The following is a 27450-nucleotide window of genomic DNA, read 5'->3' on the forward strand; positions in this document are numbered from 1 at the left end:
TTAACAGTTTATTTGATCCGACACAATGCGTTGGAAATCATACTCATATCACAAAGAAAAAAAGCAACATATGTGATGAGTTCCATCTAGAATAGCCCTATAGCCTATTTGGCCCTATAGCCTATTTCTAAAAACCAAGTGAAAGGAATACTATACAGTGACAGCATACATTTCCGTAAAGTTTGCATCATGTCTCTGATTCTTATCGGACTTGTACCCCATTCTGCCACTGCAATGCCTTAGCTCACACGCTCGCAACCATATAAATCTATGCTCGCGACTGGTTGTCGCAAAGTATGACGTGCACAGCTAATTGCAAGCGTGCACGAGGTCTCGGAGCTAGGGAAAAAAAGAGCCACTGTTTAAAGCTAAACCGGAAGAGTCGGAAGTGGAAAGATGGAGCGGTCCAGTTTCGCGCTCTCGCTTGCCTCACTGCGCCACTGAGCACTTTTCATAGAAATGAATAGGGACCCCATCTTGGAAGACAAAAGTTACTTCCTCTAGTTATATTAACTCTATGAGTTCTCCCCATAGACATAATCAATCTTTATTATGTCTATGGTTCTCCCTATATTAGACATTGTCTGGTTTTGTAAAGAAATAAAACAGGTCGCACAATAACGTTTATTTGCACTCGCACAAATGCTCCCAAATATATTTTGAGGTAGCACAGATACAATTTCGGGAGCATTTGGGACCAAAATGGTCGCAATTTCGAGCCCTGTTTAAGGGAGAGTTCACGTGGCCGTGAACAATGCGTTTTGCAATTGTGGATCGATAGGATGTATGTTCCACCTGTCGGGCTGCTTACGAATGCAAAGTAGTAATCTCGACGAGTATTCTGAAATGTGCTGCTTAGGTCTGAGTTAGGAAATCGGGTGAATGTGAGTAATGGGAGGGACTAGCGAGTGTTAAAACGAAGTGGTTTAACGTTTTTCTGTTTACCATTTTCCGAGATCACTACAAGGAATGGAGGGATAACCTACTTGGATAGTCGTCTTTAGATCATAGTTGAAAAGCGTCGATTTTCAATTAGAAATCATCATGTGTGATGCATAATTTCTACAGAACATGCGTTGAACTGGTGAGTAGTCTAGATATTTCCTTCGCTTCACTTCCTTCAACACAATACGTACAATTCCACTAAATGTAGGCTACACAACCGAAAACGTATATGTATTTATGGACTTAATCTATATTGCTTTTACGTAATGAGCAATAGTAGGGCCTACACAAAATAAACACAGAGAGCAGATTTAAAGTAGGCTAGGTTATTGAGCTTAGCTGCCTGATTTATTAGGAAAGAAAGACTATAGCATGTATCGCATACTAAATGCATTTGTGTTGTGTATCAACTTTAATAAATACATATATTTTTTACAATTATGGTTTAAGTTTGATTGTAAAGTGTTTCCTCCATCACTTGGCTACAGCACAGACGCTAGATCAGCTCTTTAAAACTCACTTTTTTAACTTGGTCAGGAGACCTGGGTTACTCATATTGTGTAACAATGACATTTATCGGTGAACCGTGAGGAGTAGCTTTTTCTGCCGAGTTGCTGTGGCTAGTCATAAGGTTATCCTGTGACACCATACACCGTATATTTGGCCATTTGCTTTACTGTTATGGTGTCACGTGGCCATTTCACAAATCAGTCATAGATCGCATAGGCTACATGTCCATTTGTGTATTGGAGTTTTTCTTCCAAAGGCAGGGTTTTGTGACACAGTTCAAATAATCAATGAAATAACGAAATAAATTCACCAAATTACAATCCTTTGTAATCAGGTCTCTTATCATCCTGAAATTACAGACCATTACAAAGCCTATTCGATCAATCAGGATTTTATTTCCATTGGATACAAACAAAGAAAGTGACTTGAGTGTATTCAAAATTTTATTGTGAATGATAATGTGAGGCAAAAAAATATAGAAAACTGTATTTTCCGCTCAAATTAATGTAAATAATTTGGCTTGTGTACATAACGTGTGAGGATTCTCTTTTCACATCCCAAACTTAGTTCAAATAAAGCCTAGTCAATGCCCATGTTAGGTTTGTGCTAAGCCCTGAATGTTAACAACGTCTGTCTACGCCCCTGGTGCAGACTGGTTTATTATTCTTAACAATTTCACACAAAGCAGAAAGAAAAGCAACAATATGCCTGTACAACTGTAAGCCTATATTCACTGTATTATGAATGAATTGTGGTTTATTTGGTAGCATTTCGTACTGTCATATTTTACGTATTGCATTACTGTATAAAGTTTGTGGTTAGTGGTGGAGGTGCGCTATTTGATAAATGTTCCCCCTACCTCGGGCTTCCAGTAGGGAGACCTGAGGCCAACATATCCCCCACCCCCCTCCCCATCTTGTACTTCTGAGTTGGAGACCTGCAGGCAGCCTGCCTAGCTCCCAAACTAGAATCAGGGCGCCCACTCTGACCAGGTGAAATGACCCACAGTCCCACACAGTGACATTATTGACGTGATGTGCCGATTTCTTTTTTTGGTGTGGGTGCCCTTTGCCACCCCCGGCAAGATGCCCATGTCGCCTATGCCTAAATACGCCACTGGCTCTGAGTTAGGAGTAACATGCACAACAAAAGTGCAATGCACTGTGACGTATACTCATGCACAGCTGAGTGCTTCTAAGTAATATCCCCATGATCGGGACAATGTGTATCTACTTTCAACTTTCAAAACAACTCAGTCTATGGATATTTCCACTGTCACAAAGGCTTCAGAGGGCCTATGCTTTGAGTGGTCAATTAACATAGCTAGCAAGTGTACTGATTTATTAGCAGAGTAGATTCTCTGTGTAATTGAAATGCCAATGTTGGATATTGGAGAATGAATCAGTCACATTGCCATGAGACACTGTAACTAAGAGCCCACGTTTAATCTGAAAGGAATTTGCCATCCTTCTACCACAGATACAAACAAGGACATGTCACAAACTGTGGCTGTAACTTTAGTCTAGATGCCATTATTAAAGACACATCCACAGCACTTTCACAGTTCCCATGCCAAGAGGCCCACAGGCATGGGGATACAGTTAAAGTTGAGGGATGTATAGATTCCACTCAGTGTGAAACAAGGGAAACCATTGTTGAATTGTTTCTTTCTCTCAGAAATGGGTCATCTCGCCATGACATCCTCTTTTACGCTGTGTAAGATGCACTTATCATGACCTTTAAGTATGTCATAGGTGATGTAGGAGTCAGGTGGCTGAGCGGTGAGGGAATCGGACTAGTAATCCGAAGGTTGCCAGTTCGATTCCCGGTCATGCCAACTGACGTTGTGTCCTTGGGCAAGGCACTTCACCCTGCTTGCCTCGGGGGAATGTCCCTGTACTTACTGTAAGTCGCTCTGGATAAGAGCGTCTGCTAAATGACTAAATGTACCTTAGCCATTATAGGGCTCAAAAAATGTTTTTTTACTTGGTAGCACTGGTGCTCCCAACTTAAAGAAGTTAGGAGAACCAGCAAATAGTTTGGAGCACCCACCAAAAAATGAGTCAGTCTTTTCAGCTCTTAAAATTTTGAATGTGAGTTAGCTTCCTGTCACGTGACAACGGAGCGCAGTGTCAAAGAGTGATTGACGGCTTATTTTAACCATCTCAAATCTGCATTAAAGTTAAGAACGTGAAGATGAAGTTTAACTGTAAAGTTGGATAGAATGGTAGACCGGTCAGAGCGTTTTGTAGAGAAATTAAAACGGGTCGCATCATAACAATTATTTGCACTTGCACAAATACTCCCAAATATATTTTGAGGGAACACAGATACAACTAGAAAGGGTACAATTTCTGGAGAAATTGTAGGGTGTGCTTGTTTGCGTCGGTTGCACAGGGGTCCGTTTTGTAATGACATTTTTACAACTGATATTTCTGTATATTTTATATAAAAATGCATACTTATTATTTATAAAGATTACATTGCGATCATTGTCAGTAACAACGCAAAGTGCGATATAGCCCTGTGTGGAGAAGCTGCCCCGGTAAATTGTACTACTACAGTACAGTACTAGACTACTGCTGTGTTCGTCTTGGTAGCGATTGCGTTGGTTGAATTGGATTTAACGTTCCGTTGTACGGTTTAGGCTGAAATTAATTATTTTCATGAACAGATTGACAAAGTTTAGGCTGTGGCAATGAAATTCAGGTTAGTAGTTAGATAGACTTTTGATTTATTAAGTAAGGGGGGTGCCGAACATGTTCTGTCGCCGTTTGACTTCCTACAGCTGTGTAGATGTTTTTGTTGTGTCTCGCGTAGGCTACAGCGTTGCAGTGAGCAACACTGGTTTGAAACCACAGGTAATGATAATTTCACCCACAAATCGTTTACTTGTAATGTAATGTCATAATAAATCCTACAACGAAAATGTATTTGTGAGGAATGTTTATTTTAACGATTGAAAACAGATGCATCATAGACCACTGTAGTATGTGTTGCCCGGCCAACAGAGGCTAATGTCATGATGCTAATGCTTCAGTGAAATAATAGTAGACTCCCGTTTCCGAAAGTAGACGTGGGCCTACTTCCTTAATAATATAAGCTAATATTGTACATTACATTTCACAGTTGTGTTTCACATCACAAAGTAATATGAGTAAATAGTTATCACCCTGGCCTCTTTGCTTGTGGCGTTTCTGCAGCTGCCTTGCAGTAAAGCTATAGTAAGCCTAGCTATCCCCCAAGTTAACAAATGCGAAACGAATGTTCTGCTACAGGTAGTCACGCGTTTTCGTGACGTAGTGACGTTAGTAACGTCAGTGACTGTGGCTAGCAAATTAGCCACCGTTAGCTTCACTTTTCACCACAAAAACGCAATTTCTACTTAAACCATGCAACGGAACGTAAATAAAAATACAACCAACGCAATCGCTACCAATACGAACCTTTTGACACCTAGGCTGTCTATGTAGTCGAAATATTGACTGATCCTTAGGGGGGCAAAAATAAACAATAATAAAAATGAGAGGGTACAATTTCTGGGGAAATTGTAGGGTGTGCTTGCTTGCGTCGGTTGCAGGTGGGTCCGTCCTCTAAGTTTTTCCCTTCTAGTGATATTTTCAAGCATTTAGCCTACTCATATTGCATATTTCGTTAAGAACACCCATCGAAACAGCTGCGAACTCCCTTTGAAACAAGCTACTGTAACAACGTTGTCACTGGCAGTATGGAATCGCGATTCAAACAGTACCGTCTGTTAACTGAAAATATGCCCCCCAAAACGTAAATAAGTTTGACATTAATGTAGGGGGAAATGGCTAATTCAAAATAAGTTTGCTAGAGGCAAGCTAGCTGCCGTTGCTCCACATTTCACTGATTGTTTGAAAGCGCCGGAAATGAGAACGTTTCTTTTGACGTAAAGTTTAGCTGTGGCATAACGCGCTGAGGGCAGAGAATAACAGAAATGTAGCTAGAATCCACACCTCAGACAAGTTAACCTAGACGCAAAACTGTACGTCCAATCCAAAAAATAAGGATATTTTCCGAGACCCAAGACTCCAGAGATGTCCTTTATATGTCTGTGCGGTCAGCAATACGACTCTACCGGCAGTTTCAAAATCTTGTTCTTTTTGCTTTCTCTGACGATTTTGTCACCAGATTTGCATTGGTCTCTATGGGGCGAGAGTTGGACTTTGTCTCGCTTTCGTGGGGCTCTGAACACATGTGTACGTCTGTTGGATTCAACAGACAACTGTCTACGACCAGCACAAAATTAGCTATCTATTGATCCAAAAACGAAGCATGAAGAGCGAAAATTGTGGCAATGCTGGCAAACTAGAAATATTTTTTCAACGAAATCCGAAGCTCCACTCCACTCTAAGCGTTTCAGTCTGCACTCTAGGGTTTCACGTACACGCCCATGTAAATCTCAGAAACCGCTTGAAAAAGTCATGAAACATAATCAGTGATATTGAAAAAAGTTGAAGCTGAATTATTAAAAAAATAGTTTAGGGTCTTGTCAACATTTTAAAAGTTTAAATGGTGGCTCTAGCTGAAAGATTGAGGAAGAAGGATTTGGAGAAGAAGTTTGAGAGGATTTGAAAAAAAAAGTCCATTGGAAAACCATGTTAAAAATATTATGAATATTGATTTATATTAATTCAAACATAAGAGGTAGAAAGCTGAAAAGTCATAGCAGTCATAGCCTGAAACTGCTGAATGTTTTGATAGCTGAAGATTTGAAGGCGCTGAAAGGTGTCAAGGAAGAAATAGAAGAAGAATATGAAGAAGTTGAATAAAGATTCAAAGAATAATACTTGGAATGCTGAAGCAGCATTCTAACAATCATATTTATTATTGTGAGAATGCAGCATTCTCACAATAATAAATATATATGTGAGAGAACAAAGGTTGTGCTCTTGCCGAAGGCAAGTAGCCTGGCTCTGCCCGCCTACGTACTTCCACATTTTATTTTTGCTTCTGTACATAGGTCTGGCCATGAGGTACGTAAGTCAGATTTTTCAGGTTGATTTTCTACCGGCGAATCAGCGAACAGAGGGAGTGGCTGAGAACGATGACGTTGATGTCGTGTGCTAGTTTGTGTTGTAGTTCCGTAATGGCGGCCGAGAAAGATGCGAGCAAAGCCATTCGGTCCGTTGTGGCAACGCTGCCGAATATCCAACAGCTAAAGCCGGAACAAGAACAAGTTTTGCTGAGTTTTGTTGGTGACCATGATGTTGTGGCCCTCCTCCCCACGGGGTTCGGGAACAGTTTGATTTTCCAGCTACGGCAGCTAGCTCTGTTACAGTAGTGGTGAAGGAATTGGCTAAGGCGAACGCTAGCGATTGGTTATGGCAGATCAGAGTGGCTCTGGGCAGATCCAATAGTTTTAAACTTCAACAGAGTACCCGCCTACAAGGAAGTCAACGCTTGTCAATGGAGCGAGGCCAGACTCTGTACAAATGAAATGTACGAGAGTCTGGTTAGGACCAGGCTAGAAGGCAAGCACACCCAATTACAATTTCAGGAGCATTTGCAACAAAAATGGTCGCAATTTCAAGCCCTGCTTTATCACAGAGTGGTTAGAGAGGTAACGGGTCATGTGAGCATAAGGCAAAAATGTGTTTCATATGATAAGCAGTGTTCTTCCATATTCCATATATTTATTTTTCTTCATCTTTCCTCCTCTCTCTTTGTGGTGTCAGAATTACTTTTATTTCTTCTTTCTAGGTAGGGACAGTGTTTTAGCCAGTTGGACCCATTGCAGCTTTCCGGACTATGCACTATGACTTGCAGTAAGGGGTAGTGGCTTAGTGTTGATATTCCTGACAAGTACACCACAGTTTTAGGTAGGTGCGTATGTGTGCTTTGTCTTTTATTTGAGTATATTTTGGGCCTTATAGCCCTTGTTGTTACAATGTTTTAACCAACATTTGTGTTTGTTTTTTTGCAGTTACCCTCAGCTCATTCCCTTAAGATCCTGCCCCCCTCACACACACACACACACACACTGTCTCCCCCTCTTTCTCTTCCTGCTTTTGGTCCCTCTGTATGTGCTGTCTTCTCACTGTCTGTGTGCATTGTAATGGATGGTGTGGAGGACAGTGTCAATTCTGCCTACGTGCCTGTTGCTCTCCACTCTCACATGTCTGAGGACGAGGAGGCTGAGTGCCAAGGCCCTGATGAAGATAAGGCTCCACTGTTGCCCAAACACCCCACAGGGCCTCTGGCTGTTCGTCATAGCCCAGAAGACTCGTACTGCATGGTATATGCCATATTCTTCCTCATGGGAATTGGCTCCTTACTGCCGTGGAACTTCTTTATCACAGCTAAACAGTACTGGCTGTTCAAGTTGAGCAATGGCTCTGACCCTGCTGGACACATAGAGCCTCGCTCTGACCTCAGCGTAAGTTTGAACGTATAGTCTGTAACTCTCTTACACAACTTTCTGTTGCATGTGCATGTTCAGTCCATGTTCAGGTCCTTTCACATCTCACTCAGGTCCAGTTGAATGTGATTATATTATAGGGTGTATATTGAGGAGCAAGTGAGGACATTATTCTAGGTTCACTGTTATTGCCAATGGAGCTGAGGCTGCTTCAAATAAAGTTGATTGGTATGATAAAGGTGGGTAGTTGCCCATATATGTTTTTACCAACCTTTTTTCTTCCTTTCAGGACTATTTTGAGAGTTATCTAGCCATCGCCTCTACTGTGCCATCTGTGCTATGTCTTATACTCAACTATCTGCTGATTAACAGGTCGGTTGTCTCTTGTTTTTGTTACTGTTTATATACAATATAATAAACATAATCAAGCTGTGGCATTAAACCATTATGCAGTATACACTATCATGTGATTATTTGTATTTCTCAAATCAAGAAATGACTGCATAATGTATGTAATGCGCTTGTCAAGTTTCCTTTTTAACATGTAGTTCTCTAACAGCTTAAATAAATATAATGAACAAACATTTGTAGCAAAGAAGAATAGGAATTTAAAAAACTAAATGAAAATGGTGAGAGCGACTAGATTCAACCAGTCTCACTGTAAACATATGCCTCCATGCTAAATTGCACATTCCCATTTGCATAAACTAAGTTAAAGACTAGTCTTGTCCTAACCCTAAGGCCCAGTTTTCCAGGCATGGATTAAGCCTTGTCCTACCCTTAAACGTTTTCAATGGAGATCTTCATAGAATCTTTAACTAGTCTTAATCCATGTTGGGGAAACTGGGCCTTAAATTGTCAGGTTAGACTTGTCTAATTAAGCCTGTCTGTTGCATACATAGTAAGACTGACTTAATTTGGGGTAGAAAAGTTAGCCACCTCTCCCCTTGGCTAAGCCTGTGGTAAGAGCTTTGTTGCTATTCCAATGTTCTGGTGGTAGGTCATTATCTTAGCATAATTTATTAGAAAAATAATTTAATTGGTTCATTTAAGTGCACAACATTTTTACTGGGTCTGCTTTTCCACAAAAATGACATTTTATTAAACGAGTGAGTAGATGACCATACAGTGCATCCAGAAAGTATTCACAGTGTTTCCCTTTTTCCACATGATACAGCCGTATTCCAGAAATTGATTAAATTCATTTTCCCCCTCAATTCTACACACAATACCCCATAATGATAAAGTTTTTTCAATATTTGCAAATCTATTACAAACTAAAGAGGGTACAATTTCTGGAAGTGTGAGGTGTGCTTGCGTCCATAGCCGATGGGTCTGTTTTATTACTTACATTGTACAACTAATATTTCAGTATATTTAAAATAATTATGCATAGGCTTACTTATTAGCCTATTTGTAAAGATTGCACAGATTTAAAAAAGCATACATTTGTTGCTGCTCATTTACACTTGAAAATACTAAGATTGAAGTGTAGAATGAAACCGGTTTTTCTTCTAATTTCCCTTAGTGCAAGAGGTAATGGTGATAGGCTTTCTGGCAGCCTCACAGTTGCATCAAAACGAAGAAATTGGGCAATCCTGTGTAAAAATGGTCGTAACCTATATTATGACTTAAACTCCCCCCCCCAAGTTTTTTCCATCTAGTGATATTTTGTAATATATTTTATCTACTCATATTGCATTTCATTAATAAAGAACCCCATTTGAAACAAGATGATTATAACAACGTTCACTGGCAGTATCTTTGCTGGAATTGCGATTCTAGTACCTCCTGCAAACTGAAAATATGCCCCCAAAAATATAGCCTACGCTTGAAATGTGTTTCTGGAAAACTGGCTAATATAACAAGTTTACTGGAAGCAATCATTGTCAGTAACAATAACAGGAAAATTTGACCATTTGGTCGCAGTCTACAGCCCTGCCTGGAGAAGCCAGCTGTGCTCCGTTTTGTTCTTAGTTTCAAACTTCACCCCCGGTTAGTTGTACAGATGAGCTAGCTAACTGCTAGACACTACTGCTGTGTGGGAATCGCTGGAGCTAACCAGTCGAAGGGCGTACAATAATACAGGGTGTAGAAACCTCAGCCTGGAAACATAGCTAGCCACATGTTATCACCCTGGCCTTTGCCTGTTGTTTTTCTGCAGCTGTCTTTCTGTTTTAGGTAGCTAGCCTAGCGAATTTAGGCAGAATCCCAATACTCTGTCTTACCCCTTACCCCTAGCCCTTAGTTTTGCGCGTTCACGTGAGAGTAAGTGGTGTCCCAATACTCTTTTTGATCGAGGGGTAGGGCTAAGACGAAGGGGGTATACACCCCTTAAAACCAAGTGTTTTCGGGAGCTTACTTGAAACCTAGGGGTATGTGAATCCTGCCCAACCTACAACAATGGTGGACAGATCATCCAGAGTCCCATAAATGTAATATTTTCGGCTTAAATAATTGATTAAAAAATTATGACAGTCTTGTTTTGTGCTCTACACTATGTATATGTATTTGCAACCATGTTCTTAATTGAAACGTTTAAAAAAATTGCTATTTTACTACACTAACATTACATTGCTGATTTGCACAATAGTCCCGCATTTTTCTGATTAGCCTTGAATGGACTCCATGCATGTCTACAGTTTTAACTAAACTCCTAAATTTTGTTTGATATCAGTGCATAACACTACTTGCTTTGGAGACATCGATATACAGTACTGTGCAGAAGTCTTAGGCACAATAAAAATAAAAAAGGTTAAGGAAAAATGCTTTAAGAAATAATGAAATAAAAAAAATGTTACAAAAAGTTTAGCACAATTGCACTTTTATACTGCTGAACAAATAAAATAATTATATTACATATATTTCTTTGATTAAACGTTGCATTCAAATCTGATACACAAACGACATTACATTACATTTAGATTTACTATTCAGTCAGGTGGCTGAGCGGTGAGGGAGTCGGGCTAGTAATCTGAAGGTTGCCAGTTCGATTCCCGGCCGAGTCAATTGACGTTGTGTCCTTGGGCAAGGCACTTCACCCTACTTGCCTCGGGGGGAATGTCCCTGTACTTACTGTAAGTCGCTCTGGATAAGAGCGTCTGCTAAATGACTAAATGTAAATGTAAATGTACTATAATTCTAATTTATTTTTACTACAAATAGGTATGGTACAAAACTTTCTGCATCACTATTAGTATCCTCATCTGCCTCCTCACCGATGAGACACCAGAGATGTGGCCTACTAATTAATAAACTGCTTTGCACAATTCCTGTGCTGTTCTTAATTACAAATTAAATAATAATAATAAAAGCTGCCCTCATGTACACACCGCCCTCATCGAAACATATAATTCAAGAAAAGCTGTAGCATTTAATTTAGAGCCTCTAAGAAACAGTATAAGACATTATTTGTGTAAAAATCTTGGGTGCCCAAGACTTTGTCTCTAAGAAACAGTATAAGACATTATTTGTGTAAAAATCTTGGGTGACCAAGTGGTGTCTCATTTCATAGGGCTAGGGGTAAACTAAGGGCTAGGGGTAAGGGGTAGGGGTAAGAAAGACTATTGGGATTTGGCCTTAATGTTCTACAATCGGTAAGCCCGTGGATTAGTGATGTTAGTGACGTTAGTGATTGTGGGTAGCCAGTTAGCCACCGTTAGCTTCACTTTTCTCCACAAAAACTTAAATTAAACCTAAACGGAACGTAAAATCCAATACAAGCAACGCAATCATGACCAAGATGGACATTTTAACACCGACATTGTCTATGTAGTGGAAAAACTGAACGTCGAGTTAGGGTGGGAAAAGAAATTATTATAATAAATATAGCTGCAAGCAGCGATGAGGGTTCCTCCGCAAAATGGCAAAATATTAAAAAAATGTCCATTGTAGAAGGTCAAGAGTTAGACAAGGAGAGCAAAACTACTTCATGTTTGGCCAACAACAATAGGCTGAATGGGGATTTGAACTCATGAGCATAAGGTTACAAGTCAGTCTCTATCGTCTCTGCTACACACCAACTGTTGAGATTGTTGACTATTTTTTATGAATAGAAAGGGCAGTATTAGCTTTGGTCAGCTTTGGGACAAAGGTTAAGAAACGGTTGACATTTCAAGGTAAAATTGCATGAAATTGCACATGGTACATCAGAATGATGTCACCTTGAAGCCAATAAGGTTTGAAAAACCATCAGTCAAATGATATTTGATGTATTGACACAGATATTGAGGCAATGTGGACATTTACATAAATACACCCCTTTCAGACATTTTGTATTGCATTTCTCATTCCATTTCACCCTAATATAAAGACACATCTGCCCGGCCCGCACACTATCCCCATCCATGCTGTTTCCCTCTCCCAGTGCAGGTCACGCCAAAGGAGAAATGCTGCAGCAGCTGCATGAGGTTTAGATGTAGTCCAAAAATTGCCTCCAACAATCAAACATATTAACCACAACTCTGTTTTCAAACTTTCTCAAAGATCACTTGAAAACCATAGCTATTGACTCTCTTCTTGAGTAGATCTCTTTCCAGAACCTCAGTCAATCCACAATAACCTCGTAGGCAATGCGTCTTTCTGCCTTGAAGCTGCGTGCGCATCATCATCAAGACCCCATCTATATGTAAAGATAACATCCAAGCTAACAATTTCGCCAAATCTGACTGCAGCTTTGTATACCATATGTACTGTGTTATGGTTGTTTGAGTTAAACAACTTGCTAAATGAACTAGAGAGGATACAATTTCTGGGGAAATTGTAGGGTGTGCTTGCTTGCGTCGGTTGCACAGGGGTCTGTATATTTTATATAAAAATGCATCGGGCCTACTTATTATTAATAAAGATTACATAGATTTAAAAGCATCTTTTTTTTGCTGCTCATTTACAACTCAAAATACGAGTGAAGTGTAGAATGAAATATGATGTCTTCTCATTTCCCCTGCAAGAGGCAGCTGACAGGCTGAATCAAAACGAATACATTTGGCAGACCGGTGTAAAAATGGACCTAATCTCTATGACTTAAACGTCCTTTTAAGTTTTCCCTTCTCGTGATATTTTCAGGAATTTAGCCTACTCATATTGCATTCATTCATAATAAAGAACCCCCTTTGAAGATTATTCTACGACGTTACCGGCAGAAGATAGAATCGCGATTCAAACAGTACCATCTGCTAACTGAAAATATGCCCCCCAAAACGTAAATAAGCTTGACATTTATTTAGTGGAAAATCGCTCATTCATAAAAAGCTCACTGGTAGCGATCATTGTCAGTAACAACGCAAAATGCGATATAAGGGGAGTGCCGAACATGTTCTGTCGCCGTTTGACTTCCTACAGCTGTGTAGATGTTTTTGTAGTGTCTCGCGTAGGCTACAGCGTTGCAGTGATACACTGGATTGAAACCACAGGTAATGATAATTTCACCCACAAATCGTTTACTTGTAATCTAATGTCATAATAAATCCTACAACGAAAATGTATATGTGAGGAATGTTTATTTTAACGATTGAAAACAGATACATCATAGACCACTGTAGTATGTGTTGCCCGGGCAACACAGGCTAATGTCATGATGCTAATACTTCAGTGAAATAGTAGACTACTGTTTCCGAAAGTAGATGTACTTCCTTAATAATATCAGCTTATATTGTACATTACACATCACAATTGTGTGTCATATCACAAAGTAAAATGAGTAAATAGTTATCACCCTGGCCTCTTTTCTTGTGGCGTTTCTGCAGCTGCCTTGCAGTAAAGCTATAGTTAGCCTAGCTATCCCCCAAGTTAACAGATGCGAAACGAATGTTCTGCCAAAGGTAGTCACGCGTGTTTTCGTGACATTAGTGCAGACCGGTGTAAAAATTGACCTAATCTCTATGATTTAAACGTCATTTTAAGGTTTTCCCTTCTCGTGATATTTTCAGGCATTTAGCCTACTCATATTGCATTCATTCATGAATAAACAACCCCTTTGAAGATTATTCTACGACGTTACCCGGCAGTAGAAGATGGAATCGCGATTCAAACGGTACCATCTGCTAACTGAAAATATGCCCCCCAAAACGTAAATAAGCTTGACATTTATTTAGTGGAAAATTGCTCATTCATAAAAAGCTCACTGGTAGCGATCATTGTCAGTAACAACGCAAAATGCGATATAGCCCTGTGTGGAGAAGCTGCCCCGGTAAATTGTACTACTACGGTACAGTACTAGACTACTGCTGTGTTGGTCTTGGTAGCGATTGCGTTGGTTGAATTGGATTTAACGTTCCGTTGTACGGTTTAGGCTGAAATTAATTATTTTCATGAACAGATTGACAACGTTTAGGCTGTGGCAATGAAGTTCAGGTTAGTAGTTAGATAGACTTTTGATTTAAGTAAGGGGAGTGCCGAACATTTTCTGTCGCCGTTTGACTTCCTAAACAGCTGTGTACTGTAGCTAGATGTTTTTGTAGTGTGTCTCGCGTAAGCTACAGCATTGCAGTGAGCTACACTGGTTTGAAACCACAGGTAATGGTAATTTCACCAACAAATCGTTTACTAATGTCAGAATAAATCCTACAACGAAAATGTATATGTGAGGAATGTTTATTTTAACGATTGAAAACAGATACATCATAGACCACTGTAGTATGTGTTGCCCGGGCAACACAGGCTAATGTCATGATGCTAATACTTCAGTGAAATAGTAGACTACTGTTTCCGAAAGTAGATGTACTTCCTTAATAATATCAGCTTATATTGTACATTACACATCACAATTGTGTGTCATATCACAAAGTAAAATGAGTAAATATTTATCACCCTGGCCTCTTTGCTTGTGGCGTTTCTGCAGCTGCCTTGCAGTAAAGCTATAGTTAGCCTAGCTATCCCACAAGTTAACAGATGCGAAACGAATGTTCTGGCAAAGGTAGTCACGCGTGTTTTCGTGACGTAGTGACGTTAGTAACGTCAGTGACTGTGGCTAGCAAATTAGCCACCGTTAGCTTCACTTTTCGCCACAAAAACTTAACCTACGCCCAAACCATGCAACGGAACGTAAATTCCAATAGAAGCAACTCAATCACTACCAAGACGAAACTTTTGACACCTACGTTGTCTATGTAGGCCAAATATTGACTGAGTTTTAGGGGGGCAAAAAGAATAAAAATAATAATAATAAAAATAATAATATATATGTGAGAGAACAAAGGTTGTGCCCTTGCCGAAGGCAAAGCACACCCAATTAAATGTCAAATCCAACTATAAATGTATAAAAGAGAGTTCCAATCGAATCTAAATTATTTTTCATTTACATTTATGCATTTAGCAGACGCTTTTATCCAAAGCGACTTCCAAAAGAGAGCTTTACAAAAGTGCTTAGGTCAATGATCATAACGAGATAGCCCCAAACGTACACGCCGGCAACAACTCACAGCCTAGCAGGGGAGGGGCAAAGTGAGCTTGAGCGAAGTTAGACGGTGTTTGCACAAGTTACAACCACTATGATGTAAAGGGAATTGTGTACTGAATGTAGAGAACAGAAATTGAAACTTAAGTATCAATGAATGAAACAAACTCTGGTTACTTACAGTCAGATGGCAGTCACGAAGTACACTCAGAAAAGACACTATTAGCTCTGAATCTGATTACAGAAGTCAGGGCTGATTTAACCAAATTCTACAATGGCCCTAATTATGTAAACAAAGCCAGGGTCTCACTCGGTGGCAAGTACCCTGAAACTCGATCACTAGCTAGCTACCTATTGACCAATTTAGCTGCTATACCCTTACCCTCTGTCCGAGGGGCTAATATTTAGCAAAACACAAATCAATGAAACAAACTCTGGTTACTAACAGTCAGATGGCAGTCACGAAGTACACTCAGTAAGACACTATTAGCTCTTATAACGCCAGATCTTATAACGCCAGTATCAATTAATAGGCTACTGATACCAACATTGGTATCGATACTATCGGTCTTGAGATCGATTCGCCCACCCCTATGCTGTACCATCTCGCCGAGGATCGTGAACACATTTTCATTGATGTCTGTGTCAGTCAGGGCCAATATCATTGATATCATTTCAGCGAAGCTCTCAATATGATGTAAAAAGAAAAGGGGAATTGACAGTTGCCTCCATCTCTTCAGCTACCGGTAAAATTTCGACCACTGTAGCATGCAATATTTCATTCATTGAATCCACACTAGGTGCTGCCATCTTGAATGAGTCAAAAGCAGTCGATTCAAGTTGAACCACCAATCATAGGCTTTAACCCGCCCCCTGACTTGGTGACAGCAGACGACAGATTTATTTTGCTGCAGCAAGTTACACCGTGGATAAATGTAAGGATAAATAAATAAATGTAAGGATAAATAAATAAATGAATGTGAACACATTAAAACGTAAATATATATATATATATTAGTGCTGTCAGTTTAACGCGTTATTAACAGCGTTAACACAAACCCATTTTAACAGCGTCAATTTTTTTATCGCACGATTAATGTTCTTTTTGGCCTAGCAAACGTTGTACTTTTTTTCACATGCTGTTGCAAAAACTACTGACGTTAGAAACACTACAACACCACACCGGATCTAGCTAGACCGGAAACAAAACAACAGGCACGCCGCACACACTTTTTTGGGCTTGCGAGCCGGCTAAAGAGTAGTAGGCTAACGTTGCGTTTTGAGTGGATGGCGAGCGCGAGACGCCGAAATGGACGCCGAAATGGATAAGTTCTGAAGAGAAAGTTTACTTTTAAAAAGTTTCCAAATGGTTTCATTGACAAGACCAAAGTGATCTGTGTGTTTTGTCGTTGTGAACTGAGCTATCATCACAGCACGTCCAGTCTGAAATACCACTTGATGGCAAGCACACAGCTGATGCGAATTCTCCGCCCCCTTGTCAAAGCCAGGCGATTGCAATGTTGTTTTAAATAAAAAATTAAAAACATTTGCACCAAGCAATCCGATCCACTTTTCCATGTTGATAAGAGCATTAAAATGAGAAAAAATTATTGGACAAAAAGAAATCAAGGAACATTTAGAATAGATAAAAATGTGTGATTAATCGCGAGTTAACTATGACATTAATGCGATTAAATATTTTAATCGTTTGACAACACTAATATATATACAGTTAGGTCCATAAGTATTTGGACATTGACACAATTTTCATCATTTTGGCTCTGTATACCACCACAATGGATTTGAAATGAAACAATCAAGATGTGCTTTAAGTGCAGACTTTCAGCTTTAATTTCAGGGTATTTACATCCAAATCAGGTGAACGGTGTAGGAATTACAACACATTTTATATGTGGCCCCCCCTTTTTAAGGGACCAAAAATAATTGGACAAACTAACAATCATAAATCTAATTGTCACTTTTAACCCTTTGAGGAGTACGATCACACCTGTGTGATTTCTTCTGGGTGGGCCCTGGGGAGTACGATCACACAGGTGTGATTTCGAACGCGTCCTTAGAATGTCCAGTTTGGCTTATTACGTCACAATAGAGCCTTCAGCAGTAGCCTACGTGTATATTATAAACATAAGTCTCAATGTACTGTATATTTTGCAAAAGTATACCTTTATTATCCATATGTAAACGTTCAGACAATTTAGTTAGCTAATGTTAGCTAACAGCTAACCAAAAATAACTCACGCTTTACTCACGTCACCTAGTAAACCATAATATTATACGTTTTCCTTGACTTGGCTATCACTTTCAACACATTTTACCTATTGTATAACCAACCAGACATCGAAATAATAGATATACATTCACAAATATGCATCTAAAACATCTGACATTCATCTGTCTTTCGTCTCGTATTTACTTGCGGCCATCTTGGATTCTTTTGTGTTCCGGCAACAAAGATGAACTTCGATGATGTACCACTTTACCCCGTACACCTCATTATTTTCTCGTGAGAAGAGTAGGTTATCTCGTTGACCCTTTGACACCAACAATGCATTGAGTACTGATCAAAACAAAAAACATGGCAGCCTATATTATCGGTAATAGCCAAGTTAGCTTGTCGACAGCTACAAACGATCCTATACCATATCCGATCACTGTGGATTCACTTATATGAATATTTCAAATTCGGAACAGTAATGACAGTAAAGTTATACCCCTAATTCGCAACAACCTATAAAAAACCCACACAAACACGTTTCTTAATTTTTACCACAGCATCCTTGAATTCGTTTCAGGTACATGTCCAGGAAAGGGTACAATCACGTCACTCACGTTACATATCAATGAATATCATTAGCACAAACATTGAGCCATAAAACATATCACAACTCAAGCATGTTTGAGTTGTGTGATTTACTGGCTATATTGAGGACCTTTACACAGGATCCACTATGGACATCCAGGATCATGATGGGCTTGGCATATCTGGGTCTGTTGTCTTGACATGTCAACTGGCATTTATTCATACACTTACATTACACAATGAAACAAAACAACATTCTTCCAGGACATTGACATAACCTAAACAACTACAACAACTAAGTAGAATTAGGTAAATAAAATTGGTCCAACAAGACAAGATTAAATTTGTGACAAATTCCCCAAGACACAAAGAGGATGGGATACTTCAAGTTCAAGTGTTTTATTGTCAGGTGCACAGAACACCACAAGGTCAGACTGGGCACTGAAATTGGGCACTGAAGACAAGACAACGCAAGACAACCTGGCATAACATATAAGTACACAGAACATAGATTACATCTATGATAAGCTAAAATATAGGGAACCTCCTAAATATACAGATAATATACAATATGTGAATGTAAACATAATATACTAATACCATATGTGAACATTAGTTATTGAGGTAGCATCCATATGCAAAAATATTGATGATGTACAGGTGCGTGTGGGGTGCATGGGTTTGTCCACAATGCGTGTGGCTTTGCGGATGCACCGTTAGGTATGTTTGTGAGGGAGGGAAGAGAGACCCCGACTATCTTCTCGGCTGTCCTCACTATCCTCTGCAGAGTTGCGGTTCAAAGTGGTGCAGTTCCCAAACCAGGCCGTGATGCAGCTCCTCGGGATGCTCTCTATAGTCCCTCTATGCAATGTGGTGAAGATGTGGGATGGGAGATGGGCTTTTAGCCACTGCTGGTACACCAAGGAATTAGGTGCTCAACGGTTTAGTTGATGTTCAGCAGGGATGGGTTGCTTTTTGCCTTGTACCTTACTTGCTCTGCACACCTGAGAGATGGCAATGTAGTACTATACATGGACAATTTGTACAGCAGTGCAACCCTCTTTCAACATTTTCTGTCTCTTGGAACGGGGCCTGTGTGGGCCAACATTCACATTCACCTGTAAAATTAGAAAGGGAGATGTTCAATATATAGAAAACGGTCAACAGCAGGCAGTCAAGTGGTATGACAAGAGGTGTGTTCATAACCCTATGAAACATTACAGTCATACATTACTGTCTTGTCATTTCAATAAGTTGTTATTTTGAATAAGCATAAAGTCTGGTTTATTCTATGTCTTCCATCAAGTAGCTCTAGCCTAGATTTTCCAAACAAATTACACTTGCCTCATTTTTGCAATACTTGAACTGTGGCCTGACAATAAATGAGGAATAATAAATGTTCCAACAACACGGAAATGAATGGCAGTAGATGGTAGCAATAGATCACAAAACCTAGCCATCAATTTAGAATGGATGTCTGCATTATTGTGTTTGCTCTAATTAGACTAAACATAGCAAGTTACGAGCTAGCTAGCAAAAACATCAGATCGTGGAAAACAACAAGTCATGCTTTCATCTCAATATCATGCCACAGGTATGTGTATGTAATTTGTGGTTATAAATAATCTACTCACCAGAAAGGTTTTCCCAGAAAAGTAGAAGCCAACCAAAAAGGTTTGAAGGTATCCAAGCTGCATGAGCTTGCTTGATCGCCTTTCGTCAAGGGGTCTGGGAGTCATTCTCCAGTCTCGCCTATGGCTCACATGGTTGACAATCAGCAGTTGTTGCTAATTTACTAGGCTATGTTACGTTGTTTGTGTGGTCGGATTATAATGAGTACAAAATAATGCAGGTGCATCCAGTCAAACTAATGTGCTATGATTGTAATGCATCTTTAATTTTTGTTTTGCTGGTTTCCAGTAACTTATTTTGAGAACACGGTCTGGTTGCCAACTCCGTAGGTTTACGAGATGGGAGAGAGAACACAACGATGTATAGCAATCAAGTTAGACTGACTGGGTGTATCTGAATTATGTTGTATTCGTTATAATCCGACCACACAAACAACGTAACATAGCCTAGGAAATTAGCAACAGCTAACTTGTTGATTGACACTTTACTACACTACGAGCTAGCTAGTTTGGCAAACACATCACCTTGTGAAATACAACAGTTGCTTTCATCTCAGTATCGTGCAAAATATATGGGTGGTATAATTAGAATTATACAAGTACTTCTGGCATCAGAATCATAGCCAAAACTTTGAAGGTCTCGCCAATCCCCTGAAGCGGAAGAAATACGTCACGAGAAGGTCGGATAAACAAAATAACCGATGTAGTCGTCACTAATACGGGGTGCAAACTAGGTCACTTTCAAATGCGAATCGAGAAATGGTGAAATTGTATAGAAATTCGATTTTAATGCGTCATAATCAATTTCTGGAACGTTGAGACTCACGCGCAAAAAGAACTCACTCTGGGGGGACAGTCGAGAAATTTAGAACGTACTCCTCAAAGTTAATACTTGGATGCAAATCCTTTGCAGTCAATGACAGCCTGAAGTCTGGAACCCATAGACATCACCAGACGCTGGGTTTCGTCCCTGGTGATGCTCTGCCAGGCCTCTACTGCAACTGTCTTCAGTTCCTGCTTGTTATTGGGGCATTTTCCCTTCAGTTTTGTCTTTAGCAAGTGAAATGCATGCTCAATTGGATTTAGGTCAGGTGATTGACTTGGCCATTGCAGAACATTCCACTTCTTTGCCTTAAACTCTTTGGTTGCTTTCGCAGTATGCTTCGGGTCATTGTCCATCTGCACTGTGAAGCGCCGTCCTATGAGTTCTGAAGCATTTGGCTGAATCTGAGCAGATAATATTGCCCGAAACACTTCAGAATTCATCCTACTGCTTTTGTCAGCAGTCACATCATCGATAAATACAAGGGAACCTGTTCCATTGGCAGCCATAAATGCCCACGCCATAACACTACCTCCACCATGCTTCACTGATGAGGTGGTATGCTTTGGATCATGAGCAGTTCCTTCCCTTCTCCATACTCTTCTCTTCCCATCATTCTGGTACAAGTTGATCTTGGCCTCATCTGTCCATAGGATGTTGTTCCAGAACTGTACAGGCTCTTTTAGATGTTTTTTTGGCAAACTCTAATCTGGTCTTCCTGTTTTTGAGACTCACCAATGGTTTACATCTTGTGGTGAACCCTCTGTATTTACTCTGGTGAAGTCTTCTCTTAATTGTTGACTTTGACACAGATACGCCTACCTCCTGGAGAGTGTTCTTGATCTGGCCAACTGTTGTGAAGGGGTTTTTCTTCACCAGGGAAAGAATTCTTGTGTCTTCCACCACAGTTGTTTTCCATGGTCTTCCGGGTCTTTTGGTGTTGCTGAGCTCACCAGTGCGTTCTTTCTTTTTAAGAATGTACCAAACAGTTGATTTGGCCACACCTAATGTTTTTGCTATCTGTCTGATAGGTTTGTTTTGATTTTTCAGCCTAACGATGGCTTGCTTCACTGATGGTGACAGCTCTTTGGACTTCATATTGAGAGTTGACAGCAACAGATTCCAAACACAAATACCATACTTGAAATGAACTCGACCTTTTATCTGCTCCTTGTCAATGAAATAACGAACTCCCTTTATGAGGGAATAACATACACCTGGCCATGGAACAGCTGAGCAGCCAATTGTCCAATTACTTTTGGTCCCTTAAAAAGGGGGGGGGGCACATATAAAATGTATTGTAATTCCTACACCGTTCACCTGATTTGGATGTAAATACCCTGAAATTAAAGCTGAAAGTCTGCACTTAAAGCACATCTTGATTGTTTCATTTGTGGTGGTATACAGAGCCAAAATGATGAAAATTGTGTCAATGTCCAAATACTTATGGACCTAACTGTGTGTATATATATACACACAAATACATGTAACATTTATATATTTAGTGTCTCATTTCATTTGTAATTTATATATTTTGTATGTCAATTAGGCATTTCATTATATAATTAGTCATTTATTTAAGCTTTGTGTTATATAATTATTTATTTATCCAAGTATTTATTTATTTAGTTTTGGCCCCTATAATCTTCCATAGGGGGCTTGGTCAGCACACAATTTCCAGAAAGCATATGTGTGTGCCTCGCCAAGCTCGCTCGTGTGTCTAGGGGCAGGATGAGTGTGTGCGCGCTGTGGAGCCATTCAATTGAATTCAATCATATATTGACATATCAAGGTGAAATTGGGTATGGTACTTCAGAATGATGTCAACTTGAAGGCACTAACGTTTGAAAAACCATCAGTCAAAATTACTTTTGATTTATTAACACACAGATATTGTGGCAATGTGGACATTTACATAAATACACTTCTTTCAGACATTCTGTATTGCATTCCTTATTCAATTTGACCCTATAGGAAGACATGTATCCTACAAATCTGTAACAAATTTCAAGTCGATTGGATCTATGGTTCAAAGGGTTTTGAAGGTTGTACCAAATTTGGACAGTACAAGAAAATTCATAAGTCTGACAATATGGGTCCTTGAGGCTTTGTTGTTACATAAGAATTTTTAAGGCTGCAAGGCAACCGTCAAAGATCTAGAAATCCCAGTTTCAACAGTTCGGAATGTTATCAAGAAATTTCACAGTCATAAAAGTGTTAAGACAATTCAGGACATGGCACAAAGAAGAAACACAATGAGAGAAGTCTACGAAGATTGTTGCGGATTGTGGAAAAAACACCATGCACATCTACAGAGCTTCAGACTGACCTGGAGCAATCTGGAGTGGTGGTTTCAGCCCAAACCATACAACGCACACTAAACAAAGTAGGGCTCCATGGGCAAAGACCAAGGAGGAAAGACAAATGTTTGCAAAAACTTTCATAGAAGAGCCATAATCTTTCTGGGATAATGTTCTATGGACTGATGAAACCAAAATGGAGCTCTTTGGGAATGCAGTGCAGCAGTTTGTTTATAGGAGACGAAATGAAGCCCATAAGGAAAATAACACCCTACCTACAGTAACACATGGTGGAGGTTCCATCATGCTGTGGGGCTGCTTTACTGCCTCATTCAATGCCTCCGGTATTGAATGCATCAAAGGAATAATTAAATAAGGGGATTACCAAGGCATCTTAGAGCGAAATGTCTTACCCAGTGTCAGACAACTAGGTTTGAGTCGAAGGTCTTGGGGCTTCCAGCAGGACAACGACCCAAAGCACACATCCAACAGCACAAAAGAATGGTTGAAAAGGAAAAGATGGACTGTTTTTTAAACTGGCCAGCAATGAGTCCTGACCTAAATCCCATTGACAACCTTTGGAGAGAGCTGAAATCTGCCATTTCAAAGAGGAATGCAGCAAACTTAAGAGCTTGAACACATAGCAATGGAAGAGTGGCAGAAACTACCAGAAGTCAGGTGCAAGAAGCTTCTTGATGGCTACAAAAAACGTTTGATGGCTGTTATTGTTGGCAACGGTTCTGCAATCAAATATTAGTCAGGGGTGCCATTAATTGTGTCTGGGGTATATTTTATGTTTGTATTTTTTATTTCACTATAATGCAGGCTTTTTGTGTGTTCACAAACTTTGGACATCTAATTAAAATATTGATGATACAAAATTGGTTAATTTGCATTTTATTTCTAAAGGTATTGTAGAGTCATGAGAAGAGCCGACTAGGGCAGGCAAGAGTGAGGCAGTGCTACAGGGCGGGAAGGACAACGCCAACACAGGTTCCACAGGAAGATGGCACTTTATTTTCCAGGAGCAGACTACAAAAAATGAAACTCAGGCAGATTCCTTCTCCAAACTTCCACAGTCCAACAAAAATCCACAAAAGTTAAACAAAAACGACTTTCCCCTTCAACGCCGTCCTTCACTTACCAAAGAGGGCTTACTATTCAACCTGCTGCTCTCTAGTCCAATCTAACCAGCCATGTGCCCACTGTCTCTCTGGTTTCCCTCCCCTGCTCTTTCCCCTCCCCCCTATTCTAGTCCTAATTTAATTAGGTGGCTTACACATCTACACCTGTCCAATTGGTGAGGGATTCTGGGAGATAGAGTGTGGGCCACTGCCACCATTTTGGGGTGTTGCCACCTCTCTTGTCTAGGAATGTAAAATCCCTCCACTACCTGTCCCCTTGTGATGTCACAATATTCTGTACTTAAAATTCAGGGGTGCCTATTACTTTTGCCATGACTGTACTTCATAATCTATCTACACAACATTGATAAATGTTTTTTTAGTATATTACAATAAATTGGATACCAGGATTGACTGATTTATCATAACATGAGAGGAAGTTACATTTACACATCAAATTAAATCACACAGAAAAGTAAGAAGCATACATTATCACACATCCATTCCGATCATACCTGAAGTGTTCATGAAGAGTGTAGTCCTTGAGAAATGTTTTGTACATCCATAAAGTTCAGTATTGGATAGATCCCTTTGTTTGATCCAGAGTTTCTCTGAAGTAAGGAGAAGCTAAGAAGGGTGTGCCATTTGGCTGGCCCTTCTCCCTCCCATGGGGAGAAGGAGACGCCAGGTCTAGTATAAGCACTTTGAAGCTCATCCAAAAAGATAATGACATTGTATGAGGCGTCATAATGCAAAGTCGGCGGTTCTTGTGCTAATGTGGTTTGCAGTACCGTGTCTTACTGAGGTGCTCAGATTATCATCATGTTGAAGGTTTGACTCACATAGATCACATACTCGTATAAATAATATTTTATATTGTAGTAGTTTGCAAGAATTTCTGCTTATGACCAAGCAAAATGTGTATATTCATATTTATGATACACTTTGTATAATTTGCGCTACATTTGCAATTCACTTCCTTTAAATTCCACAGCTTAACTTCCCATGGAAAGTTTCTGTAAATGTTCCGCCCCTTTGCAATCCTAGTCACAAAATGGGCAACCTCATGCTGGGTTTCCACCACTCAGCAAAAAAGGCATTACTCCAGGCAAAGGGGTGAATTTTAATTATTTTATTGATTTTAACTTAACATTTTTCACTTGCTGTCTACCATTTGTCTCTTCAAGGCTGTCCCCCGATGTACGAATCCTGTCCTCCTTGTTTGTAATCTTGGTGGTGTTCATTGTGACCACTGTGATGGTAAAGGTGGATGTGTCAGGCTGCATCAGCCAGTTCTTCACTGGGACTCTGGCCAGTGTGGCCCTGGTCAGTGGAGCCTCTAACCTCTTCTCTGGCAGTATGTTTGGAATCAGTGGACATTTTCCTATGAGGATATCGCAGGCTCTTATATCAGGTAGGCCTAATGCCCTGACAACTAATCTATTTACCATATGATATGCCATCTATTTAAACATAGATGTCATATCAAAAACATTTAGAGTTGACTCAATCTATCAATCTCAAGTGTATTTTGCTTCCAATGCCATAGCTTTTATTGTGATCCTCTTCTTCTGCCAGGCCAGGCAATGGGGGGCACCATAAGTGCTGTAGCATCCGTGTTGGACCTGGCTGTTGCCAAGGACGTGACAGACAGTGCCTTTTTTTACTTCCTGACTGCTGATATGTTCATCCTGCTCTGCATCATCATGTACCTGATTCTGCCTAAGCTGGCTTATTCACGGTCAGTATTAACAAGCCAGCAGGCATGCACGCGTACACACACACATACAAACACACAACATGACTCATGCTGTTGTGCTGCTGGGGTTTATTGCTTATGCTCAGCTTCACAGAGAGTGCTGGAAGAGAAAAGAGGAAGCAGGAATATAATGGCTGCGAGTCGTGTCCTGTTTAGGTCTACAAAACCACAGTTGGGTGAAACCTGGCACATCCCCGAAACTGCGGCACCTGCGTCTGGCTTGATCGAGGATATGTGTTTTGGGGTTTTTCTACACCTTTTTTTTTGCGAATATGCAGCATTATGGAAAGACATTTATATAACACATTCCCTTGGCCTTGTTTTGACCTCAATCGGTATCATAACATCAGTATCACCCAAAATGCTTAAGCACACAATTTAGTTCCCAGGACAGCTAGTGTATTACATGACATCATCATACAGCAAACTCATGTATAACTGTGTGCAGTGAACTCCTTATTGTAATTAATTGGAGACACAGAGGATCTGATCATGGATACATGCTGCAGACTTTATGCAGTCAGTCCTACCCTTAAAATGTTAATCTGTCCATGTACTTTTGGTGCCCCAAAATATGGGTAGTGAGTAAAAAGGGTATTTTTATTCTCTTTAGGTACTACATGTTGGCAGGTTCATGTACCAGTCCAGGAGCTCTCTCAGAGGGATCTCTGCCCCAGGAAGACGCTGATGGGTTGAGGGCATCTGCAGGCACAGTGCCTCCTCTACGGCCCATCCTGAGGAAAACTTGGGTACTGGGTCTGTGTGTCTTTTATGTGTTCTATGTCTCCATCATGGTCTTCCCTGCTGTCTCCTCGGGCATTCAGTCAGTGCACAAGGATACAGGAAGTCCCTGGACTAACACTTACTTTGTGCCACTCACTAGTTTCTTCATATACAATGTGGCAGACTTCTGTGGGCGGCAGGCCACCTTCTGGCTACAGGTGCCTGGTCCGACCAGCAGGTGGCTTCCTACCCTAGTGGTGTTGCGTACCATCCTGATCCCCCTCCTTATGTTCTGTAACTACCAGCCCAGGGACCACCTTCACACAGTACTGTTTACCCATGACCTCTTCCCTGTGATCTTCACCTGCCTACTGGGTATTTCTAATGGCTACCTTGGCACCCTGCCTATGATCTATGGGCCCAAGGTGGTGCCACAGGAGCTGGCAGAGGCCACTGGGGTGGTCATGTCCTTCTTTCTAACTCTAGGATTGGCATTGGGCTCAGCTTTTTCAGTGATCATTGTCCACTGCATTTGAACTTGTGATGGAGGACTTCTTTATGAAAAGCAATACTACTGTACAGGAAATGTATTGTAACACCAATAACACAAAACCTTGTTATTGGTTATGACTAACTTGGCTCTGAGGGCATAAAGGCATTGAAATGATGAACTCTAAATTCATACTCTAAAGGACCCACTTCGGGCTATTATGTGCAATTTGCCAGGGCCGTACCAATGTTCCTGGAATAAGTGCTCCCTCTTCTGGTTAGTTCTTGGTGCACGGTGAACTAGCCAAGCGCGTATCATGAGTATGTGAGATGTATCTTCAGAGAACCCATGGAAGTGACTACGGCTCATATCACGCCATAATGCAGTTGTATGCATGGGTGTATTTTAATGTGGTTATGAATATCCAAAATGGATACCTGTTGGTAATTTCAACAGATGTGTTAGGTCTGGTCTGTTGGTGTAATGCATGTCCTGATTTGATCATGGAATTTCACTCAGTTTAATAAAACTTCCATCAACATG

General features: G+C 40.3%; 1 protein-coding gene and 1 long non-coding RNA gene across 5 annotated transcripts; one reads left to right on the forward strand and one right to left on the reverse strand.

The window, feature by feature from the left end:
* Positions 1–882: 882 nt before the first annotated feature.
* slc29a3 (solute carrier family 29 member 3) lies at positions 883–27450 on the forward strand. Of its 4 annotated transcripts, none has more exons than XM_067236591.1 (7): positions 889–1084; positions 7161–7304; positions 7409–7861; positions 8133–8215; positions 25123–25349; positions 25514–25676; positions 26308–27450. In XM_067236591.1, the coding sequence occupies exons 3-7, from the start codon at positions 7541–7543 to the stop codon at positions 26951–26953; spliced, it is 1440 nt and encodes a 479-aa protein (XP_067092692.1). In that variant the 5' UTR covers positions 889–1084; positions 7161–7304; positions 7409–7540; the 3' UTR covers positions 26954–27450. The 4 variants fall into 4 exon arrangements, with proteins under 4 accessions (XP_067092690.1, XP_067092692.1, XP_067092693.1 ...); XM_067236592.1 differs by having other exon boundaries at positions 7186–7308; XM_067236590.1 differs by having other exon boundaries at positions 7186–7304.
* LOC136943321 (uncharacterized) lies at positions 18441–20316 on the reverse strand. The gene is made up of 3 exons (XR_010876673.1): positions 20214–20316; positions 19692–19809; positions 18441–19175 (listed from the first exon to the last, which is right to left on the reverse strand). It is a non-coding gene; the product is annotated as an uncharacterized lncRNA (long non-coding RNA).

Source organism: Osmerus mordax, chromosome 5, assembly GCF_038355195.1.
Source record: "Osmerus mordax isolate fOsmMor3 chromosome 5, fOsmMor3.pri, whole genome shotgun sequence".
NCBI lineage: Eukaryota > Metazoa > Chordata > Actinopteri > Osmeriformes > Osmeridae > Osmerus > Osmerus mordax.